Source organism: Rhineura floridana, chromosome 3, assembly GCF_030035675.1.
Source record: "Rhineura floridana isolate rRhiFlo1 chromosome 3, rRhiFlo1.hap2, whole genome shotgun sequence".
Taxonomy (NCBI): domain Eukaryota; kingdom Metazoa; phylum Chordata; class Lepidosauria; order Squamata; family Rhineuridae; genus Rhineura; species Rhineura floridana.
Genome location: NC_084482.1, coordinates 227,222,270 through 227,246,386, shown reverse-complemented (window position 1 = coordinate 227,246,386; position 24,117 = coordinate 227,222,270). Strand labels below are relative to the sequence as shown.

At 44.8% G+C, this 24,117-nt stretch overlaps 1 protein-coding gene across 1 annotated transcript; it reads left to right on the top strand.

The window, feature by feature from the left end:
- The first annotated feature begins 8,392 nt into the window (after positions 1–8,392).
- On the top strand, positions 8,393–23,646 carry LOC133381851 (zinc finger protein 501-like). The gene is made up of 2 exons (XM_061621391.1): positions 8,393–8,474; positions 16,971–23,646. Exons 1-2 carry the CDS (start codon positions 8,393–8,395, stop codon positions 18,305–18,307), a joined length of 1,419 nt encoding a protein of 472 aa, XP_061477375.1. The 3' UTR covers positions 18,308–23,646.
- The last annotated feature ends 471 nt before the right edge of the window (positions 23,647–24,117 follow it).

Sequence of the window (24,117 nt, the reverse complement as noted above, 5' to 3'; positions counted from 1 at the left end):
GTGTGTGTGTGTGGTGTTGGAAGTGGGCAAGAGCAACTCCTGTTGGGGTTCTTCTGTTTGTATTCCAGAAGGAAGGTAGAGTGAGGTTCTCCAGCTGGCTGGGCTGGCCCACCTTTACCTGTGCTCTTCTCTACCTCACTTCCTTCCATTGTAAACTGATATGCTCAGGGAAGCTGACCTGCCCCTCCTTCCTTCGTCTTCTTCGACTCTCCAAGAGAGAGGAGACATCGCTGTCTTTCCTCTCTCTCCTGAGCCAGGAGGGCAAGACCCACATCTGGGCATTGTGCCTCCAACTTAGCTAATTAGTTAGAACTAGGTACGCCTTTCCTATTTACTATGTATTTCTATAAATAAAGGAGCTTTTCTTATCGTACTAAGTATTACGTCTCAGTGATCCTAATGCAGGGTAAAAGCCCGCCAGTTAGGTAAACTCACACACGCAGCGCAGACCTCTGACGATCTCTGCATATATGCACATGCGTTTCCACCACATGCAGATGCATGCTGCCATAGGTTTGAGACTTTGCAGAGAAGCAGTGAAGAAAGTTTTCCAGCCCTAGCCTCATGCACAGGGAAAGCTTTGGGAGTGTGGTGATTTATTTGTCATGAAGTGGTTTTGTAAGTTACATCAAAGTTGCCTAGAGATTTAGCTATCTCTGTTAGGGGTCAAAGGCCAAGGACCCTTCCGGATGCGGCTCTTGTAGGATTGTGTGAGTGCAGGTGGGCGGGGGTGGACTTCTCTGAGGTACAGCACTCCCTTGGCTGCCTTACTTGCTCCAACAGGACCCCCACACACTGCTTAGCATGGACTGGAATGTCCCCCCCCCAAAAAAATGCCCTTACTCTTTACGGATCTATTATTAAGACGTGTAGCCCACCCTTCTGCGGGGTTGGCTGGCAGTGGCATATTTATTAACACGCAACAAAATGATGAAAGCATCAGAATGAGCAGTGGCATCACTACAGGGGTGCGGGGAGTGCGCACCGCACACAGGTGACACCATGAGGGGGGGTGGCACCCAGAGCTATCCGCCCCGTCTCAGTGCAGGGCGCCGTGGTCCGGCAAAGGAGCCGAGAAGTGCTCTGGGTCGGCGCCGGAGAGCAGCAAACTCCTCCTCAGAGGCAGGCAGGTAGGTGGGCAGGCAAGACCAGGAGCAGTGTCGGCATGCTGGCGTTACCAGGCCTGCTTCTCAAGGAGGGGGGATGAAAGAGGTATGATGGCAATGAAACCAGTTCCAGCCTCCGAATGAGGACCAGAAGGCTGCAAATCTTCCACCGCTTTTCTGAGTCTCTGGTCGTTGCACCTCCCTGTTCCGGCCTGGTCAGTTTCCTTCACAAAGAAGGTGGGGAAAGCGGGGACGGAGGGGGAGGGAATAAACTCCCAGGCTCCACCCCTTTGAAGAACCTGAGGGCTTCTCCGTGCAATCAACTCCCATCCAATGTCATGCAAAACAGAGCCCAAACTCTACTGCTTCCATTGCCTGGTTTTCTTGCAACCTCCAGATTTTTGAGGGGGGGTGCTGTCCTGGTGCAGAGTAAGCTGCCTTGCATGGGGCAGGTGGGAACAGTGGCTGCACTTTAGGATGCCAAAGAGGGTTGGACTTGATGGCCTTATAGGCCCCTTCCAACTCTACTACTCTATGATTCTATGCCCGCCAACCTGGATGGCTTTCAAAGCAGGTTGCACACGTTTCTAGAGGCTCAATGGCTGCTGACCACAATGGCTCTGTTGCTCCCTCTGCTGTCGGAGGCAGGAAATGTCTCTGAATACCAGTTGCTGGGAATGTAATTTGGGGGTGGGTGTTGCTGTTGCCCTTGAGGCCTGCTTTCAGGCTTCCCAGTAGGGCCTCTGGTTGGCCACTGAGGACACGATGCTGGGCTCTTGACCTGACCCAGCAGCCAGGCTCCTCTGATGTTATGAGAGGGGTTGGCACCAGACTTTTTTGGGGCTGTGAGCCCAGGGCAAGTAATGGCCCCACGAACACCTGCCTCCAACAAGGCCAAGGCCCGCCCTTTCTCTGCCGCTGCTTTGACATCGAGGCTGCTCACCCCCTTCCACCCCCTGGATACACTTCAGCAGTGGACAGGTGGTGGCTCTTTTGAATGGGGGCTCACCATTTGGGAACGAAACAAAGCTCATTAGAAGAGTACCTCCTTGGATGCAGAAGGGCCCAGGTTCGATCGCCGACATTTCTGGGAAAGAGCCCCTGCCTGAAATCTTGGAGAGCTGCTGCCAGTCAGGGCAGACAATACTGAACTAGATGAACCCTTGATTCTCAGTCTAAAGCAGCTTCCTGCGTTTCAAGGTTTTTGTTGTTATGTGCCTTCAAGTCGATTATGACTTATGGCAACCCTATGAATAAGCAACCTCCAGTAACATCTGTTATAAACCGCCCTGTTCAGACCGTGTAAGTTCAGGTCTGCGACTTCCTTTATGGAATCATAAGAACATAAGAAGAGCCTGCTGGATCAGGCCAGTGGCCCATCTAGTCCAGCATCCTGTTCTCACAGTGGCCAACCAGGTGCCTGGGGGAAGCCCGCAAGCAGGACCCGAGTGCAAGAACACTCTCCCCTCCTGAGGCTTCCGGCAACTGGTTTTCAGAAGCATGCTGCCTCTGACTAGGGTGGCACAGCACAGCCATCATGGCTAGTAGCCATTGATAGCCCTGTCCTCCATAAATTTGTCTAATCTTCTTTTAAAGCCATCCAAGCTGGTGGCCATTACTGCATCTTGTGGGAGCAAATTCCATCGTTTAACTATGCGCTGAGTAAAGAAGTACTTCCTTTTGTCTGTCCTGAATCTTCCAACATTCAGCTTCTTTGAATGTCCGCGAGTTCTTGTATTATGAGAGAGGGAGAAGAACTTTTCTCTATCCACTTTCTCAATACCATGCATAATTTTATACACTTCTATTATGTCTCCTCTGACCCGCCTTTCCTCTAAACTAAAAAGCCCCAAATGCTGCAACCTTTCCTCGTAAGGGAGTCGCTCCATCCCCTTGATCATTCTGGTTGCCCTCTTCTGAACCTTTTCCAACTCTAGAATATCCTTTTTGAGATGAGGCGACCAGAACTGTACACAGTATTCCAAATACGTCCGCACCATAGATTTATACAACGGCATTATGATATCGGCTGTTTTATTTTCAATCCCTTTCCTAATTATCCCTAGCATGGAATTTGCCTTTTTCACAGCTGCCGCACACTGGGTCGACAATTTCATCGTGCTGTCCACTACAACCCCGAGGTCTCTCTCCTGGTCGGTCACCGCCAGTTCAGACCCCATGAGCGTATATGTGAAATTAAGATTTTTTGCTCCAATATGCATAATTTTACACTTGTTTATATTGAATTGCATTTGCCATTTTTCCGCCCATTCACTCAGTTTGGAGAGATCTTTTTGGAGCTCTTCGCAATCCCTTTTTGTTTTAACAACCCTGAACAATTTAGTGTCTTCAGCAAACTTGGCCACTTCACTGCTCACTCCTAATTCTAGGTCATTAATGAACAAGTTGAAAAGTACAGGTCCCAATACCAATCCTTGAGGGACTCCACTTTCTACAGCCCTCCACTGGGAGAACTGTCCGTTTATTCCTACTCTCTGCTTTCTGCTTCTTAACCAATTCCTTATCCACAAGAGGACCTCTCCTCTTATTCCATGACTGCTAAGCTTCCTCAGAAGTCTTTGGTGAGGTACCTTGTCAAACGCTTTTTGAAAGTCGAAGTACACCATGTCCACTGGATCACCTCTATCTATATGCTTGTTGACACTCTCAAAAATTCTAATAGGTTACTGAGACAGGACTTTCCCTTGCAGAAGCCATGCTGGCTCTGCTTCAGCAAAGCTTGTTCTTCTATGTGCTTAGTTAATCTAGATTTAATAATACTTTCTACCAGTTTTCCAGGGACAGAAGTTAATAAATAATAAATAATATTTAATTTGTTTGTCGCCTATCTGGCAATTAGCCACTCTAGGCGACGTACATTAAAAAAGATAAAATACAATAATATCAGATGCAATCACATTAATAACAATAGATAGAAATACTGGACAGTCATCAATACATATAAAAGCAATTATATTAACAACATACGATAGATGACAGACTCATGACGATTTACCCATCCCAAGAACCTCGAAGGCTTGTTGGAATAGCCACGTCTTTAGAGCCTTGCGGAATACATCTAGTTAAGCTAACTGGCCTGTAATTTCCGGGATCCTCTCTGGATCCCTTTTTGAAAATTGGCATTACATTTGCCGCTTTCCAGTCCTCAGGCACGGAGGAGCACCTGAGGGACAAGTAACATATTTTAGTTAGCAGATCAGCAATTTCACATTTGAGTTCTTTGAGAACTCTCGGGTGGATGTCATCTGGGCGTGGTGATTTGTCAGTTTTTATATTGTCCATTAAGCTTAGAACTTCCTCTCTCGTTACCACTATTTGTCTCAGTTCCTCAGAATCCCTTCCTGCAAATGTTAGTTCAGGTTCAGGGATCTGCCCTATATCTTCCACTGTGAAGACAGATGCAAAGAATTCATTTAGCTTCTCTGCAATCTCCTTATCGTTCTTTAGTACACCTTTGACTCCCTTATCATCCAAGGGTCCAATCGCCTCCCTAGATGGTCTCCTGCTTTAAATGTATTTATATAATTTTTTGTTGTTGGTTTTTATGTTCTTAGCAATGTGCCACTCAAATTCTTTTTTAGCGTCCCTTATTGTCTTCTTGAATTTCTTTTGCCAGAGTTTGTGTTCTTTTTTATTTGCTTCATTCGGACAAGACTTCCATTTTCTGAAGGAAGACTTTTTGCCTCTAAGAGCTTCCTTGACTTTGCTCGTTAACCATGCTGGCATCTTCTTGGCCCTGGCGGTACCTTTTCTGATCTGCGGTATGCACTCCAGTTGTGCTTCTAATATAGTGTTTTTAAACAACTTCCAAGCATTTTTGAGTGATGTGACCCTCTGGACTTTGTTTTTCAGCTTTCTTTTTACCAATCCCCTCATTTTTGTGAAGTTTCCTCTTTTGAAGTCAAATGTGACCGTGTTGGATTTTCTTGGCAATTGGCCATTTACATGTATGTTTAATTTAATAGCACTATGGTCACTGCTCCCAATCGGTTCAACAACACTTACATCTCGCACCAGGTCCCGGTCCCCACTGAGGATTAAGTCCAGGGTTGCCGTCCCTCTGGTCGGTTGCATGACCAACTGGTCTAGGGCATAGTCATTTAGAATATCTAGAAATTTTACTTCTTTGTCATGACTGGAACACATATGCGGCCAGTCTATGTCCAGGTAGTTGAAGTCACCCATTACTACCACTTTTCCAGTTTCGATGCTTCCTCAATTTCATATCTCATCTCAAGGTCTCCCTGAGCATGTTGATCAGGGGGTCGATAGATCGTTCCCAGTATTAAATCCCTCCTGGGGCATGGTATCACCACCCACAGTGATTCTGTGGAGGAGTCCGCCTCTTTTGGGGTTTCAACCTTGCTGGATTCAATGCCTTCTTTCAAGTATAGAGCGACTCCGCCACCAATACGTCCTTCCCTGTCCTTCCGATATAGTTTACATCCAAGGATAACCGTATGCCACTGGTTTTCTCCATTCCACCAGGTCTCCGTTATGCTCACTAATTCAGAGCTTGGAAAAGTTACTTTTTTGAACTACAATTCCCATCAGCCCCAGCCAGCATGGCGCTGGCTGGGGCTGATGGGAGTTGTAGTTCAAATAGTAACTTTTCCAAGCTCTGCACTATATCAGTGCTCTCCTCTAAGACCAAGCACTCCAGTTCTCCCATCTTGGTTCGGAGACTCTTAGCATTGGCGTACAGGCACTTGTAAACAGTGTCTCTCTTCAAGTGTCTTTAGCACTTTTGGTTTGGCCTGTGGTAATTTTGCTCTTCTGAATTTATATCCTGTGCCCCTGCTCTCACAATTCCTACTTCTAGGCCTACCCCTTTTAAAATTTCATCATTTCTTTAGTCTTTATCCTAGGGGAGAGGTTTATTCCGAACTGGACTTTCCTCAGCTCCTGTCAGGTTTCCCTCCTCAGTCAGTTTAAAAGCTTCTCTGCCACCTTTTTAATTTTAAGTGCCAGCAGTCTGGTTCCATTCTGGTTCAAGTGGAGCCCATCCCTTTTGTACAGGCCAGGCTTGTCCCAAATGTTCCCCAGTGCCTAACGAATCCAAACCCTTCCACCCGACACCATCGTCTCATCCACGCATTGAGACTGCAAAGCTGGGCCTGTCTGGCTGGTCCTGTGCGTGGAACTGGTAGCATTTCAGAGAATGAGGTCCTGGCTTTCAGCATCCTACCTAGCAACCTAAATTTTGCTTCCAGGACCTCACGGCTGCATTTCCCCATGTCGTTGGTGCCGACATGCTCCACGACCACTGACTCCTCCGCAGCACTGTCTACCAAACTATCTAAATGACAGGCGATATCCGCAACCTTTGCACCAGGCAGGCAAAACACCTTGCAGTCTGCACGCACATCTCCCACTCCACTGTCTATGTTCCTAATGATCGAATCACCCACTGCAAGGATCCCTCCACCCCCCAGAGAGATATCCTTGGCACGAGAGGATAGCTGCTCATCCCCCAAGGAATGGGTCCCTTCTAAGGGATCGTTTCCCTCTTCCTCAGCTGGATGCTCTCCTTCCCCGAGACCATCGTTCTCCATGATAGCAGAAGAGCTATCATCCTTGGAGTGGGACACAGCTATAACATCCCTGAAGGCCTCCTCCACACACCTCTCTGCCTCTCTCAGCTTTTCCAGGTCCGCCACCTTGGCCTCAAGGAAATGAAGTCGTTCCCGGAGAGCCAGGAGCTCATTGCACCAAGAGCACACGCACGACTTCTGTCCAACAGGGAGATAGTCGTATATGCTGCAGGCGGTGCAAAACACTGGAAAGCCCCCACACCCCTGCTGGCTTCTTACCTGCATAATTTTGTTTGAGGTTTATTACGTCAATGGGTTGGAGACTGCGGTTTAGTTGAGGTCAGGGAACAGACAGGCAGAGTGGGGGCCCCTGGCCTCCTCGCCCTGCTGCCGAACTCCTCTGCTGCTTAACTCACCTTGATGCTTCGTCAGCTGGGGCTCCCTCTAGCTCGTGGAGCAGGCTCCCTCGCTAGGGTTAGGGTCTTCTTTGTTCTTCCTCTTTTTCTACTCCCTTCTCTTTTTCCCAGCATTATGGTCTTTTCTAGTGAATCAGGTCTTCTCATGATGTGTCCAAAGTATGACAGCCTCAGTTTCATCATTTTTGCTTCTAGTGATAGTTCTAGTTTAATTTGTTCTAACGCCCAATTATTTGTCTTTTTCACAGCCCATGGTATGCATAAAGTTCTCCAACATCACATTTCAAATAAGCTGATTTTTCTCTTATCCATTTTTTTTCACTGTCCAACTTTCACATCCATACATAGAGATGGGGAATACCATGGTCTGAATGATCCTGACTTTAGTGTTCAGTGATACATATTTGCATGTGAGTTCTCCAATAGCTGCTCTCCCCAGTCCTAGCCTAATTTCTTGACTATTGTCTCCATTTTGGTTAATGACTGTGCCAAAGTATTGATAATCCTTGACAAGTTCAGTGTCCTCATTGTCAACTTTAAAGTAGGGAAGGGCTAAGCTGGGGTTGAGGGAGGGGGGATTTGCTGCTCCCTCCACCTTGCAATCCTGTGCATGTTTACTCAGAAGTAAATCCCACCCTGTTGAATGGGGCTTACCCCCTAGGACTGGTGTCAGTTTTGCTGAGACGGCACCTCGGCATTGCACCTGCACCCTTTGCCCACTCACTTCTCCCTGCCTCCCATCACATCTGTGGTTCCCACTGGCCCTCAGAATTATCCCCAGGCCAGCAGAACAGTGAGTGCTTTTCTACCCTATATCTCAGTGGTGGCCTGAGCATGTGCTTTGCATGCAGAAGGTCCTGGGTTCAATCTTTTGCATGTCCTTGTGAAAGGGAAAAAATGTTCTAGGTTGTTTTTGTGACGATCCCACAGCTGGCTGTGTGTGTGTGTGTGCCATTACATTCAGTGATATACGGATATTACAATTTATGAGTAACATTAGTACAAAAAACATTACTAAGGTTTCTGTATGGTCTGGTACGGGAGGAGGTCCGTGGGGGTGACACCATGAGTTACTGCACCGGGTGACACCAACCCTAAGAACCCCCACCCTGCAAACCGTTCTGCCCACCGGCAGAGCGGTTAAAGGGGAAGGTTCACCGCATGGAGTCTGATTGCTCCCCCAGCGCCGCCCGTTAAGAAGCCTGTCTCGCCGCTTCAGCCACTTTGCTCTTAACGGGTTAACAAAGGACAAAGGAGCGGAACGCAAGAGCGCAAAGGCGGGACTTCCCTTTCCTGTCCCGCCTGTTTGCGAGAAATGCAGGCTGGAAGCGCGGAGCCTTCTTTGTGCGCAGCGATGTTGGCGAGCGGGGTTGCAAGGGGGGAGCCTGGAGACAAAGGTAGGTAATACGGCGACCCTGTGAATAGGGTTTTCATGGTGAGCGGTATTCAGAGGGGGGTTTACCACGGCTTTCCTCTGAGGCTGAGAGGCAGTGACTGGCCCAAGGTCACCCAGTCAGCTTCGTGGCTGTGTGGGGATTCGAACCCTGGTCTCCCGGGCCATAGTCAAGCACCTTAACCACTACACCACACTGGCTTTCAAGTAGGCAACAGTGTGCTAAATGGGCTGCTTCTTCTTGTGTCCTCATTTGTCCCTTGGTTCAGCTGTGATAGTTGAATAGAGAGGCTCTTCTTTCAATACTGCCATTCTGCCAGCCCTCCCCAGTTTCCAAATCTGTTAGAATTTAGGTCACCATTTAATTTTGATGGAATTTCTCTCTATTGAGAGGTGTAGCAAAGTTGTGTAGCGCTGCGGAACGGAGAGTATTGAGCAAGCTTAGTCTGTGTGTGTTTGAATCTTTGCTAAGATTCTACCTTCCCTGCAAATTAGTCAGACAGAGGCTTTAAGCTTTAAAATAAGAAACTACTTTATTCTGGAAGTACATGCTTGATAGGGAAGAGTTCTATAATCTGGCTAACTGGCTATGCTAGAGCTACGATCACTGGTCCCAGTACTCGCCCTCATCCTGGTTGAGAGGAGAGACAAAGAGAAGATGTCTGCTCCCCTCTCCAGAGAAAGAGAAACAACAGAGAACGGCGGGAAGGAATTGGGATCAAACATCCTGTTCCTTATCAGTCTAGCAGGAAGAGAAGAGATGGCAGGATCAAACGGACAGCTATAGGCTCAACCAGCAAGAGGTCTAGCTCTCTCTAGCTACCCTTATTAACCCCATGCAGCCTCAACCCACCAAGCTGGAGTTGAACCTCATACATTCCAACAAATTTAGAGAAGCAGACACGTGGCCCTGTCCTCCTTCTTTAGGGTAGCCTGGCAATAGTGTTGCCTGGTCCATGGCCTGAGACTGATCCTGTATCTTTAGGAGAAGAGGAAGTCAGCCAAGTGCAGGTGTTCTTGCAATACTGTAATGGGAAAAACCACAAGGTGGGATTCTCCCTTCCCCCTGCACAACTTTTAAAGATACAGAAGACCCCTGCTATAGGGAAGCTTAAAACACTCCCATGACTGCCTCTGCACTTCTCCCATCCTCACATTCTCTCTCCTTTAATAACTTGCTTTAGACAAACAGAGCAAATTTCTTCATACAAACTTAGAAGAAAACTAAACGGACAATTGAAACCCCTTCTTCGTATTACCAAACTGGGGAAAAAAGAAAGCTTGCTTATTGCACCATTTAAGCTGTGCCTAATTTTACCTGACGAAAAATAGAGAAGGGGGGTGCAACAGCAACTCTTTACTGTATGTTGGTAGCCATAGACATTATTTAATAACAGACGGCAGTGGCCATCCTTGAAGGATACCGTATTACATCTTGGGCAATGAAGTCCCGAATTTGGGATGCAAGCACATAGCTAACACTGGAGGGAGAAAGCATGTCAGGTGATTTGTCCTTCCACTCCTTGGTTACAAGACCTTGTACCTTCAGTGAGGCCCAAAGAAAATATCTAGTATAGCAAGCATCTTTGTCAGTGTGTCTGTAAGTCTTACCCTCATGTCTTTGTCTGTCCACTGTCTGAATGCACTTCCCCTGTTTCTTACCATGGGTCATCCAGTGTCTGTAACCATTGGTCTTTATTGGCTTACCCACATCTTCCCATTTCTTAGACTTGGGTTTGCTTACAGGATCCTTTGCTGCTTTTGTGTCCAAATCTTTTTTGTGTAATGCATTTGACTGTGAGATTCCTTTCCCTAATTTTGTGCTTAATTCTGATACATGTGGGATCTTCCTTTTTTGGATTTTTCTTGCTGCAGATGCAAAACAAAGCACAGTTAGTAGCACCAGCATATAACATTCCAAATACAATTGTGCTTCCATTTGTACCATTAAAATATTAAAAACAATTATACAAATTTAAAAACACATTTTAAAATGGCAATTTAAAAACAATTTAAAAACACATGCTAAAATGCCTGGGAGAAGAGGAAAGTCTTAACCTGGCACCGAAAAGATAACAGTGTTGGCACCAGGCACACCTCATCAGGGAGATCATTCCATAATTTGAGGGCCACCACTGAGAAGGCCCTCTCCCTTGTTGCCAGACTCCAAGCTTCCCTCACAGTAGGAACCCGGAGGAGGGCCTTGGATGTTGAGTGCAATGTACTGGTGGGTTTGTATCGGGAGAGGCCTTCCATCAGGTATTCTGGTCCCAAGCCGTGGAAGGCTTTATAGGTTAAAACCAGCACCTTGAATTGAGCTCAGAAACATACAGGCAGCCAATGCAAGCAGGCCAGAATCGGTTTTACATGTTCGAACCGCCTGGTTCCTGTTACCAATCTGGCTACTGCATTTTGCACAAGCTGCAGTTTCCCAATTGTCTTCAAAGGCAGCCCCACGTAGAGCGCATTGCAGTAATCTAACTTAGAGGTTACCTGATCATGGACAACTGAAGCCAGGTTATCTCTGTCCAGATAGGGGCGTAGCTGGGCCACCAACCGACATTGGTAGAAGGCACTCTGTGCCACCGAGGCTGCCTGAGCCTCAAGTGACAGAGATGGTTCTAGGAGAACTCCCAAGCTATGAACCTGCTCCTTCAGGGGGAGTGCAACACCATCCAGGACAAGTTGGACACCCACCATCTGGTCAGAAGAACCGCCCACTAGCAGCATCTCAGTCTTGTCTGGATTGAGCCTCAGTTTATTAGCCCTCATCCAGTCCATTGTCGCAGCCAGGCACCGGTTCAGCACATTAACAGCCTCACCTGAAGAAGATGAAAAGGAGAAATAGAGCTGCGTGTCATCAGCATACTGATGGCAACGCACTCCAAAGCTCTGGATGACTGCACCCAATGGTTTCATGTAGATGAACAGCATGGGGGACAGAACTGACCCCTGTGGAACCCCATACTGGAGAGTCCAGGGTGCCGAGCAATGTTCCCCAAGCACCACCTTCTGGAGCTGACCCACCAAGTAGGAGTGGAACCACCTCCATGCAGTCCCTCCCACTCCCAACTCAGCCAGTCTCCCCAGAAGGATACCATGGTTGATGGTATCGAAAGCCATTTTAAGGTACAGAAATTCCTTGGCATATTGTTATCTCCCTTCCCTTCTGTCCCTGGCAACAAAGCTTTGGCAAACATGGTGGCAATTGTGGCACAGTGTTTGGCCAAAGTCAATACTGGATAGAGAAGGTTCACCCACTGGTGGCCAGAAGCCACTAAGGGGGTTCCCTAAACTGAGTCCCATCCATTTTGAAAGCCTTTGATAACACTTGTGTCTCCCTCCCCTTCCACAAAATCCTGGGGAATGAAGCCTTGCAGGTAGCTTGCGCCGGTGGTGCTAGGCACTTTGGAAAGGTGGAGATGGGATTTGCACTGGGAAGTTTCAGTGCTCTGGCTGGCAGAGACTGCTAACTGGTTCCTGTCCCTTTAGATACCCCCCCTTGTTTTTCCTTTTAAGGGTCAATCTGGCAGGAGAAGCTGGTGGCAACAGCTTTCCTCATGAGTGACTTGATCTGGGAATGTGATGTTTGAAGGTGGCTCATCCCTGAACTTATTCTGAGATGAGGTTTGGATGTTTGTGTGTGTACTGTTGTACTCCTTGCATTTGGCTTTTGGTGTTAGAGACTTCTAATCTATGGCAAAAGAGGCAGCCATGGAGGGAACCAAATGCTTTATGAGTGCAATAGAGGGCCTAATGAAAATAGAGAAATGGTTGATTAAGAAAGGAAGGTATGTGTGGGATGATGATTGTTTTAAGACAGATGACCCTATGAAAACCATGAATGATGCATATGAAGGATATTGTAACGAGTACAAGCCTTCCAAATCAAAGAAAAGTGCTGCAGCCGCTCGGGGACTTTATAATGCATGTCAGGATTTGTCAGATTTGTTAGAGGAAGAACGCAAGAAATGTCAGGAGTCAAGGAGTAAGTTGAAGCAGGCAGAGGAGGCCTTTGATAAGGAAAGAGAGGTTTTTGCCAAAGAACGAAGCAATTTGATTGAAACTTTTGATAATGAACAGGTAGATTTGAATGAAGGATGGAGAAATGATTGTGACCATTTTGGCTGTGAACGAATGAATGTGGTAGCAGGAAAAATCAAGTGGGCTTCTTCTTTAAGACAAATGGAGAGGGAGCAAGATGAGGCATCAGCCCAGACTGAGATGGCTTGTAAGGACTTGCAAAAGGAAGAGGATGAATGTACCAGGGCAAAATTAACTGCTGGACACCTGGTGGTTAGAGCACAAGAGCAACGGTTGAATGTTAGCCATGATGAGTGCAGAGCTCAAATTCAAGAACTGGAAAAACAGTTGCAGGTCTACAAGGGCTGGTGGCCACAGTCATGCATGTTTCAAGTGATGGGGATGAAAAATGGGGCTTTCCTCTCTCTTCCCCCCCCCCCCGGAAGAGGCTGTATCATCTGCTCCTTTAAATCCTGAATGGAAGGAGTCACAGGCACTTGCCCCCATTATAATGAAAAATGTGGTGGAAACCACTGGGATGGGGCCAGCTCATCATAAACTTGTCCAAGAGGTTGTACGTTGGTCCCCTCCCCAGGGAAAGGCAGTGGCTGATAGTTTGGGTTCTTTGAATAGGGACAGTTTCGACTTGGTTAACTATGGCAGATAAAATGTACCCTACTGCAGATGCTGAAGATCTACTGCAGGTGGCAAGACATTGTGCCACTGAGCAAGATGCACCTTCAATTGAAGCATCTTTCAGAATGGGGAATGCAGGGAATGTGTATGATTGGATGAGAATTGTGATTAAGGCTCTGTTGCTAGAGATGAGTGTGCAAAAGGCATATGTGATGGAGAGTCAAGGTGTAGGGGAAAGCCCAGAGGTTTATGTGAATCGGAAGAAATTCCTTGCACATTTATCAGGCCATGTCAGACTTAGTGGAGATGGCCGGTATGAGTATAATGAGAGAGACTTTCTGGATGTGGCATCATGGAGTTAAATGCTCAAATGAAGTTAACAATAGGGAGGATGGATCTTGAAGGTGTTACTCGGTGGGAGTTGAGTGTGGCTATTTCACACTGCACAGAAGGTTCAGCTTGAGCCAATTCACACTGTCACATAGACCAATCAAGGGCCTCATTCATCAGTTGTACCCAATTCAAATCGGGGACCCCAGGGGAAAGGAACTTACCGCCCTCTCTTGGCCCCTGGTTCCAACCGGGGGAGATAGGAGACCTGGGTTCAATAACTCCAGCAGCAATCATGGCAACTTCTCTCCCTCCCACCAAAGTAATGGCCCTGGTCAGACCCGACAGGGGAATGAACTGATGGGTTTTGGGGATCCCCTCTGTAATCGGCTTTGGTACATGTTTAGTAATTTGGGAGAAAATATGGCTCAGTTCCACAAGCAACCCACTGAAGTTTTGCTGAATGCTTTAAACAGGAGAGCACAGGCTCCCATGGCCCCTCCACCTCCTCTTCTTTCTCTCCCCCTCTGTTTCTACTGCCACTGTCCAGCTCAGCTCAGAAGAGCAGAGGCAGGCCGTACAAGATACACACGATCGAACCTAGGGCTGCCCAGTTCCTGCTGTTCCAGTCACAACTGTGTCAATGTTAGCGCCAGCTGTGTGGGGCAGAATGAATGTGGAGGCCGCCACTTGGGAACGGAAGAGTGGTCAGAAAACCAGGCTTGGATTCTCCAGACAAACCCAGCCTGCAAAAACCAGGGGTCTTTAGTGCAAACACTGTAGATACAGGGGGAGGGAATTCTCTCCTAAAACCGGGTGTCATGGATCACAGGGTAAAACCTTCTTTGACACAAATGGAAAAGGTTTCTTTGCCTAAAGAAGTTGAAACTCCAGAAACAGTGGAAACCAGAAGGGCTCCTGTTACTGAGCAAAGTCCTCTTAATGCACTTAAGGAAGAACATGCACAAACTTCCACTCTCCCCTCAATAAATGTGGCTAAAATCATTCCAGATGAATGGGGTAGACCCAGCATGAATGCTCCAGTGGTAGAGCCGGGATATGTAGCTCATCTCTTAATTGAAACAGGGACCTCTGTATATAAATTAAACAAATAGGGTGATAAAATACACCCCGGTCTCACACCCTTTCCATTTGGGAACCAATCAGTTTCTCCATATTCTGTCCTTACAGTAGCCTCTTGTCCAGAGTATAGGTTGCGCGTTGGACAGTCAGATGCTGTGGCACCTCCATTTCTTCTAAAGCACTCCATAGTTTTACATAATCTACCTCTTTCATAATCTAACTCTTCCCTTTCTAAACCCAGCTTGGACATCTGGCACTTCTCTCTCCATGTTTGGTAAGAGCCATTACTTTACTTGCATGGCATATTAAGGCAAGAGTTCGATAATTACTGCATTCCCTCGGATCCCCTTTCTTTGGAATTGGGATGTATATGGAACGCTTCCAGTCTGTGGGCCATTGTTTAGTTTTCCATATTTCTTGACTAATCTTTGTCAAAATTTGGACAGATTCAGTCTCAGTAGCTTGTAGCAACTCTATTGGTATGCCATCAATTCCTGGTGGTTTGTTTCTTCCAAGAATTTTAAGAGCAGCTTTCACCTCACATTCTAAAATTTCTGGTTCTTCATCTTACAGTTCCTCCATGAATGAATCTGTCATCCTGGCATCTCTTTTATAGAGTTCTTCAGGGTATTGCTTCCATCTTCCTTTTATTGCATCTCAGTCAGTCAGTGTGTTCCCCTGTTGATTATTCAACATCCCTACTCTTGGTTTAAATTTCCCTTTCATTTCTCTAATCTTTTGGAATAGGGCTCTTGTTCTTCCCTTTTTGTTGTCCTTTTCTATTTCTATACAGTAACTATTGTAATACTTCTCTTTGTCCCTACGTACTAGTTGCTGTATTGTTGCATTTAGGGTTGTGACTGTGTTTCTATCTCCTTTTGCTTTTGCTTTCCTTCTCTCTTTAACCATTTGAAGAGTTTTGTCATGAGATCTTTTTCTCTTTTTAACTAGAGGTATTCTCTTTTTGCATTCTTCCCTGATAATATCTCTGACTTCACTCCACAGCTCTTCTGGTTCTCTGTCAACTAAGTTTAAAGCCTCAAATCTGTTCCTTATTTGATCTTTATATTCTTCTGGGATGTTATTTAAATTGTATTTTGGCATTATGATTGCTTTGTTCTTCTTTATCTTTACTCTGATTTTCGATATTACCAGTTCATGATCTGTACTGCAGTCTGCTCCTGGTCTTGTTTTCGCAGAAATTATGGACTTTCTCCATCTTCTGCTACCAATTATATAATCAATTTGATTCCTATATTCACCATTTGGTGATGTCCACATGTACAGTCATCTTTTCGGTTGCTCAAAAAATGTGTTTGCAAGAAACAAATCATTGGCTTCACAGAATTCAATCAATCTTTCTCCTGCTTCATTTCTGTCTCCTAAGCCCCATTTCCCCACAATTCCTAGTTCTTCTCTGTTTCCTACTTTTGCATTCCAGTCCCCCATGATTATCAGCACATCTTGTTTTGGTGTGTGATCAATTTCTTCCTGTACTTCTATGTAAAATTTCTCCAATTCTTCTTCTGCATTTGGCATTGGAGTGTAGACTTGGATGATGGTTATGTTAATAGGTCTTCCATTTAATCTCATAGATGCCACTCGCTCAGACCTTGTGTTGTAGCTCCTAATTGCTTTTGCTACATCACTTCTCATTATTAAAACAACCCAGTTTCTTCTTAATTTCTCATTCCCTGCATAAAATATTTTCTGGTTGCCGGATTGAAAATGTCCCATTCTGGTCAATTTTAATTCACTCATATGAAGTATTGTAATGTTGATACATTCCATTTCTTGCTTGACAATTTCTAACTTTCCCTGGTCCATGCTTCTCACATTCCATGTTCCTGTTGTGTGCGTCGTACAACTCCAGACTCTCCTTTCGCATCTGTGCGTATCAGTCTCTGTGCTTCCTTTTGGCTTTGACCCAGCTGCGTCATTAGTCACAGCGCTACTCGTACTTGTCCTTTGTTCTTCCCCAGTAGCACACAGAATGCCATCTGACCTGGGGGGGTCTCATCTTCCAGCACTGTCTTCTGTTGCAGATAACAGGGGGCTAACCTTTTTGGGAGGGAGGGAGGGAGGGAGGGGATGCGAGCTGCCTTACGGGCAGTGGAAAGCACCATGTTCCTGTCAGACAGGATCCATCCTAGGTTTGTAAATTCCAGCTGTGCATAAGTACTGGGTTGTCCACCTTAAATGGAGGAACAAGAGAGCAGAGTTTTGTTGAAATTGTCTCTCTCTGCATCTCTTTTCACAATCTGTTTTCAAGCACCTACTGCTAAAATAACTGTACAAGGCCTCAAGCTTTGACAGTTAAACTCTGATATCAACAGAACTCCCAGAAATATGTTTCAAAGTACAAATTTCAATATATTCACAGGATTTCTCCACAGCATTTTATTACCTTTCCTTTTCATTCCATCAGGATACATCTGGGGGGTCAAGGCTGAGGGAGAACCCTCTGAAGTATCACTGGAAAAAGCTGAGGAGCAGATGCGGGGGCAGAAACTGAGGAGTCAAGATGCAGCAAAGAGACAAGAGGAGAGAGAGACTCACACAGGAGACAAACCTCATATATGCTTGGAGTGTGGAAAAAGCTTCAGATGGAGTAGCGCCCTTACAGTGCATCAAAGAAGTCACACAGGAGACAAACCTTATAAATGCTTCCAGTGTGGAAAGAGCTTCAGTCAGAGTAGCAACCTTACTTTGCATCAAAGATGTCACACAGGGGACAAACCTTATAAATGCTTCCAGTGTGGAAAGAGCTTCAGTCGGAGTAGCAACCTTACTTTGCATCAAAGAAGTCACACAGGCGACAACCCTTATAAATGCTTGGAGTGTGGAAAGACCTTTAGTCAGAGTAACAGCCTTATTTCGCATCAAAGAACTCACACAGGGGACAAACCTTATACATGCTTGGAGTGTGGAAAAACCTTCAGTCGGAGTAGCACCCTTACTTCGCATCAAAGATTTCACACAGGGGACAAACCTTATAAATGCTTGCAGTGTGGGAAAAGCTTCAGGTGGAGTAGTGTCCTTACGGTGCATCAAAGAACTCACACAGGGTACAAACCTTATAAATGCTTGGAATGTGGAAAGAGCTTCAGTGTAAAAAGCACCCTTACTTCGCATCAAAGAAGTCACACAGGGGACAAACCTTATAAATGCTTGGAGTGTGGAAAGACCTTCAGTCAGAGTAGCAACCTTACTTGGCATCAAAGATGTCACACAGGAGATAAACCTTATAAATGCTTGGAGTGTGGAAAGACCTTCAGTCAGAGTAGCAGCCTTACTTCGCACGAAAGAACTCACACAGGAGACAAACCTTATAAATGTTTGGAGTGTGGAAAGAGCTTCAGTCTTAGTAGCAGCCTTACTTCGCATCAAAGAAGTCACACAGGGGAGAAACCTTATAAATGCTTGGAGTGTGGAAAGAGCTTCAGTCAGAGTAGCAGCCTTAGTTCGCATCAAAGAACTCACACAGGAGACAAACCTTATAAATGCTTGGAGTGTGGAAAGAGCTTCAGTCTTAGTAGCAGCCTTACTTCTCATCAAAGAAGTCACACAGGGGACAAACCTTATACATGCTTGGAGTGTGGGAAAAGCTTCAGGTGGAGTAGCAACCTTACTTCGCATCAAAGAACTCACACAGGGGACAAACCTTATAAATGCTTGGAGTGTGGAAAGAGCTTCAGTCAGAGTGGCCACCTTACTTTGCATCAAAGAACTCACACAGGGAACAAACCTTATACATGTTTGTAGTGTTGAGAGACTTTTTGTCAGAATGGCTACCTTCAGGCACATCAAAGGATCCGTTGAAGGGAAGACATGCATAAATGGTTTGAATGTGGTAAAAGGTTTAAGCAGAGTTCAACTCTTTCTGTGCATCAAAGGATTGTGGAAGGAAATTTTTCCAGTCAATTCATTGTGTTCCGAAGAACAGAGTTTATTGAGAGAGAGAGATAGCAAAGACCAATGCATGGGGAGAGAGGTCACCAAATACCAACTCTACCCAAAATATGCCAAGCAGAGTTTTAAAAGGGGATTACACATCAGACATTTGTCACATCCAAATACATATATTAAATTCCATACAAACTAAAATCATACACCTTCTGGGTGGTTCTTTACCACATTTTGACCCTGCCTACCCATGTGCCAGCTACGGAAAGTACCTAACATCCCCGTGACCTGATATTTCTTCTCAAAACTCAATCTTAAAGACAGTCTTCCTCTGTAAAATTCTCTCATTGTGACTTCTCCTTTTCCCATCTCTTTGCTGCATTTCAAAGCTGCTTTCACTTTTACGTTGTAAATATAATTAATATAGGAAGAGATAAAACAGGAGCTTTTAGATCCTGAGCTCTGAAAAGTTATATTTTCTGCTCTCAGTCCCCCCGTTTGAAACTTAGTTCCAACCAGGGGTTATAACTTATCAGAGGTGCAGAAATATGCCTCATTAGCAGGGCAGTGGCCTGACCTTTTGGCCAATTTATCAGTGGGTTTCTTAAACCGCTCCTCATTCTCGACTTCGTGAACTTAGTGCTATATGGTTGAATGTGGTACCCCAAAGTGTGAGGCCATGGACAAGCTCATGGTGTTCTTGTCTACTGCCTCAACAGCACATTCTAATGCAAACTGACTATAATTTCTTTTGATGGGGGAGGTTTTATTAGACTAAGGCCAAATTAATTAACCTCGGGCATATCTATAACTTCAGAGCAAAACGCAAGTTCTTAGTAAACGTTGCAGGTTATATACCCTCTTCCATTCGGATTATCGGGTCATTAACCCTTACCCAAACCAAACAACATAGACTTTACTCTTTCAGCTTCAAAGGATTACAACATTTCAGAGTCCAAATCTTCTCAATCTTGCAACCTTCCATCTCCCAGGCTACCCCCTACTCCACATGACTGGAAACCAGAAGGAATGTTAGACCCTCAAGGAAAACCCCTTTCGCTGCTTTTCAATGTTCTTGGTGATTCAAAGAACAACAAATTATTGGACCTAACCCCAGAGACCGGCCAGCGATTAGGAGCTACAACACAAGGTCTGAGCGAGTGACATCAATGAGATTAAATGGGAGACCTATTAACATAACCATCATCCAAGTCTACACTCCAATGCCAAATGCAGAAGAAGAATTGGAGAAATTTTATGCGGAAGTACAGGAAGAAATTGCTCACACACCAAAAGAAGATGTGCTGATAATCACGGGGGATTGGATTGCAAAAGTAGGGAACAGAGAAAAACTAGGAATTGAGGAAAATGGAGCCTAGGAGACAGAAACGAAGCAGGAGAAAGACTGATTGAATTCTGTGAAGCCAATAATTTGTTTCTTACAAACACATTTTTTGAGCAACCAAAAAGACAACTGTACACGTGGACATCACCAGATGGTCAATATAGGAATCAAATTGATTATATCATTGGTAGCAGAAGATGGAGAAGTTCCATACTTCCTGTGAAAACAAGACCAGGAGTAGACTGCAGTACAGATAATGAACTGGTAATATCGAAAATCAGAGTAAAGATAAAGAAGGCCAACAAATCAATCACAATGCCAAAATACAATTTAAATAACATCCCAGAAGCATATAAAGATCAAATAAGGAACAGATTTGAGGCTTTAAACTTAGTTGACAGAGAACCAGATGAACTATGGAATGAAGTCAGAGATGTTATCAGAGAAGAATGCAAAAAGAGAATACCTCTAGTTAAAAAGAGAGAAAGACCCCAATGGATGACTGAAGAAACTCTTCAAATGGTTAAAGAGAGAAGGAAAGCAAAAGCAAAAGGAGATAGAAACACAGTCAGAACCCTAAATGCAACAATACAGCGACTAGTACGTAGGGACAAAGAGAAGTATTACAATACTTGCTGTATAGAAATAGAAGAGGACAACAAAAAGGGTAGAACAAGAGCCCTGTTCCAAAAGATTAGAGAAATGAAAATGAAATTTAAAGCAAGAGTAGAGATGTTGAATAATCTACACGGAAACACACTGACTGACCGAGATAAAATAAAAGGAAGATGGAAGCAATACCCTGAAGAACTCTATAAAAGCAATGCCAGGATGACAGATTCATTCATGGAAGAACTGTATGATGAAGAACCAGAAATTTTAGAATGTGAGGTGAAAGCTGCTCTTAAAATACTTGGAAGAAACAAATCATCAGGAATATATGGCATACCAATAGTTGCTACAAGCTACTTAGACAATCTGTCCAAATGTTGACAAAAATATGTCAAGAAATATGGAAAACTAAGCAATGGCCCACAGACTGGAAGTATAACATATACATCCCAATTCCAAAGAAAGGGGATCCAAGGGAATGCAGTAATTATGGAACTCTTGCCTTAATATGCCATGCAAGTAAAGTAATGCTCAAGATTATATGAAGCGAGAAATGCCAGACATTCAAGCTGGATTTAGAAAGGGAAGAGGAACCACAAATCATATCGCAAACATATGTTGGATAATGGAACAGAACAAGGAATTTCAGAAGGAAATCACCCTGTGCTTTATAGATTACAGCAAAGCCTTTGACTGTGTAGATCATGAAAAACTATGGAATGCTTTAAAGAGATGGGGGTGCCACAGCATCTGATTGTCCTGATGCACAACCTATACTCTGGACAAGAGGCTACTGCAAGGGCAGAATATGGAGAAACCGATTGGTTCCCCATCGGAAAGGGTGTGAGACGGGGTGTACTTTATCACCCTGTTTGTTTAATCTGTACGCAGAACATATCATACGGAAAGCAGGATTGCACCAAGATGAAGGAGGTGTGAAAATTGGAGGGAGAAATATCAATAATTTAAGATATGCAGACAATACCATACTACTAGCAGAAACCAGTAATGATTTGAAACGAATGCTGATGCAAGTTAAAGAGGAAAGCACAAAAGCAGGACTACAGCTGAACAACAAAAAGACTGAAGTAATGACAACAGAAGATTTGATTTGCGATAGATCCTCTGTCCAAAATGTGAACAGGCTGTTCAGTAGCTCGAGCTGAAGATTAAGAAGATTCACTACCGTATCTGGGGCGGGATCTTCTTTATCGTGAGCTTCTTTATAAGGTGAACATTGGGGACAGAATGAGGTATACAGTTTTGGCTGTAACGAAGCGGGAGTGGTCTTTTCGTTTGATTCCATAATCCCCTCAGACCCAGACTGGGACTTAGTCAGGAAGCCCCCATGCGGGCCGCCTGTTTCCGCTGTATAATTTGCCCATTCCAATTCCACCACCCAGGAGCACTCTACTTCCCTCTCCGTCCTCTCGTTCAATGGCTTCATTAGCTGGAGTGGACCCAAGGACCAATCTAGGCAATCATCTTTCTCGTTGTCAACCATCATGTGCGGGGGGCCAGTGGAGGGCAAGGCGTTTAACGTTGGACTGTAAAAGTCTGTGATTTTAGGTTGAATATACAGTTTGTTGCCCAGGTGGGAAAGTTCCAAGAGGGGGACCAAACCACATTGTCTGTATCCCTCCCTGGTAAGAACCATCTCTCCTGTTATTCAGGGATCCACAGGGGAAGCTGCTTGAAGGCCGGGCGAATAAATAATTAAAATTTGGTCCTGCTGCTTTAAGACTGCTGGGCGGGACTAGTCAATGTCAGTGTCCATCTATGTAAATGTAAGTCAGCTCCCGGCAAACTTAGCGATGATACGGCTACTTTGACTGTAAGCATTAAAAGTACTGAAGCTTTAATAAACTAAAAATCCAGCGTTGGAAAAAGGAAAAGGGAGCTTACAAAAGGAATGAAAAGAGCAGGGATTGCCTGGGCAATGAAAGAGCTCCTCTGAGTTGTCGAGGTTTGCTTGTTTGTAATCCACCAGTCCCACATGACTCCATGGGATGCATGCAATAAGACACAAAACTTCCACATAAGCCACATTCCATGCAATAATACATCTTTCTGAACAGAGCCCAGAACAACATCTGAACCAGCCAAGTCAATCAAATGCACCAGTCATGCATAACTGCATGAGTCAATGCTCTGGGCCACAAGCTTTCAGAGCAAAGGTTTGTGCTATGCGCTCCAATTGTTTTCAGTGGTATATAGCCAAATATAACTTCAGTTAATTTAACAACAGAGACAAATTTCATTTGATGATGTCAAATTTAAATTTTTACTGCTGAAAGTTAAGGGCACACTTCTGTATTTTTGTGAATACTTTGATTCTCTTATGTTACTGTAATAGATATTAAAGATGACCTTTCATTCCAACGAGCGGTAGTGTTTATTTATAAATTATACAGTCATCTACACAAATCCTGAATGAAATGTTAATAGTATATGTTGAGGCTTATTTTTAACACCTGCCAAGGCAGTGTAATGCTCACCTCAATACCCAGGTATAAGTGCGAGCTGAGGAGAGCCTGAGTGACTCTTGGGCTTTCGGCCAGGTACCACGTGAAGACAAACACACAACTTCTTGATCAAAAAGTGGCCTCAATCTCTACACAGGCACAGCAGCCTGGCAAGAATGAAGACCCCTTTTATTATTTACCGTGCCAATATATAGGTTTCAGGAATAAAGTAGCAATAAACAAAATGTAACATAACATCAGTGACAACATCAGAGACATCAGAGACGAGTAACAGGCCCCTGCTACATATCCAAACGTCAGGACGTTCCTCCCTTGAATCTCTGGGGCCCTGAGCAATACATTGTGAGATAAGGGTAGGGATGAGGTGAGTAATTGACACTTCTGGGAGTCATAAACATGGGAACATATACACAAGAAAATACATATGGCCCTAAGAAGTCTGCTTATCGATAAAACTACGAGATTCTATTACTAAACGTCTGAGGGAGTACCCAGAAGGAATTTAGAGAGAAATACAAAGCCTTAATTATACAAAGAAGATACATGATACATGTGCGTAAAGACACATAGAGTACTGCAAGAATAAAACAGTCAAGGAAGGCTGAGTTTATTATCTTCTCAAAACATTATTGCGACTTGCAGGCACCTCCGAGACCAAATTCCCAGGAAGAGAAATGAAACTTAGAGTGTCTGTCTTCCACCTCCCTCCTGTGTTCCATCGTGCTTTGCAACTTTGGTCCGTTTGTGTATTTCATGCTTAGGCCCAGAGTTTCCTTCTTAATATATGCAAACTTAACTGCAAAACAAATTGCTCCAATAAATATTATTACTTAGGTGGCAGCTCTAGTAATGAGGTATGTGTGTGAAAACAATATAGTACATTGTTGTTTTTCTTTCCTAGTAACGTCTTTGTAGTAAGCTATACTAGTATTGAATGCAACTACAGATAGCTTTTGGGGCTAGAGAATAGCTGCAGTTTACTCTTCTTCCCACTAGGGGCACTATAAAATCTGCTGGTGTCTGCAGAGACAGGATGATCCCTTCTTTTTTCAGACCAAAAAGGCAGCAGCCCAGGTATGCTATATTCCTTCTGTGGAGGTGGCTCAGTGGCAGCAAGGAGTGTCTTCTCTCATTACCGACAGCAGAAAAGCCACAAGTAAAAGCCAGCCGACTTGCCCCTCCAATCTCTCTTTCTCTCTCCCTCCCCAATTCACCAGCCATTCGCA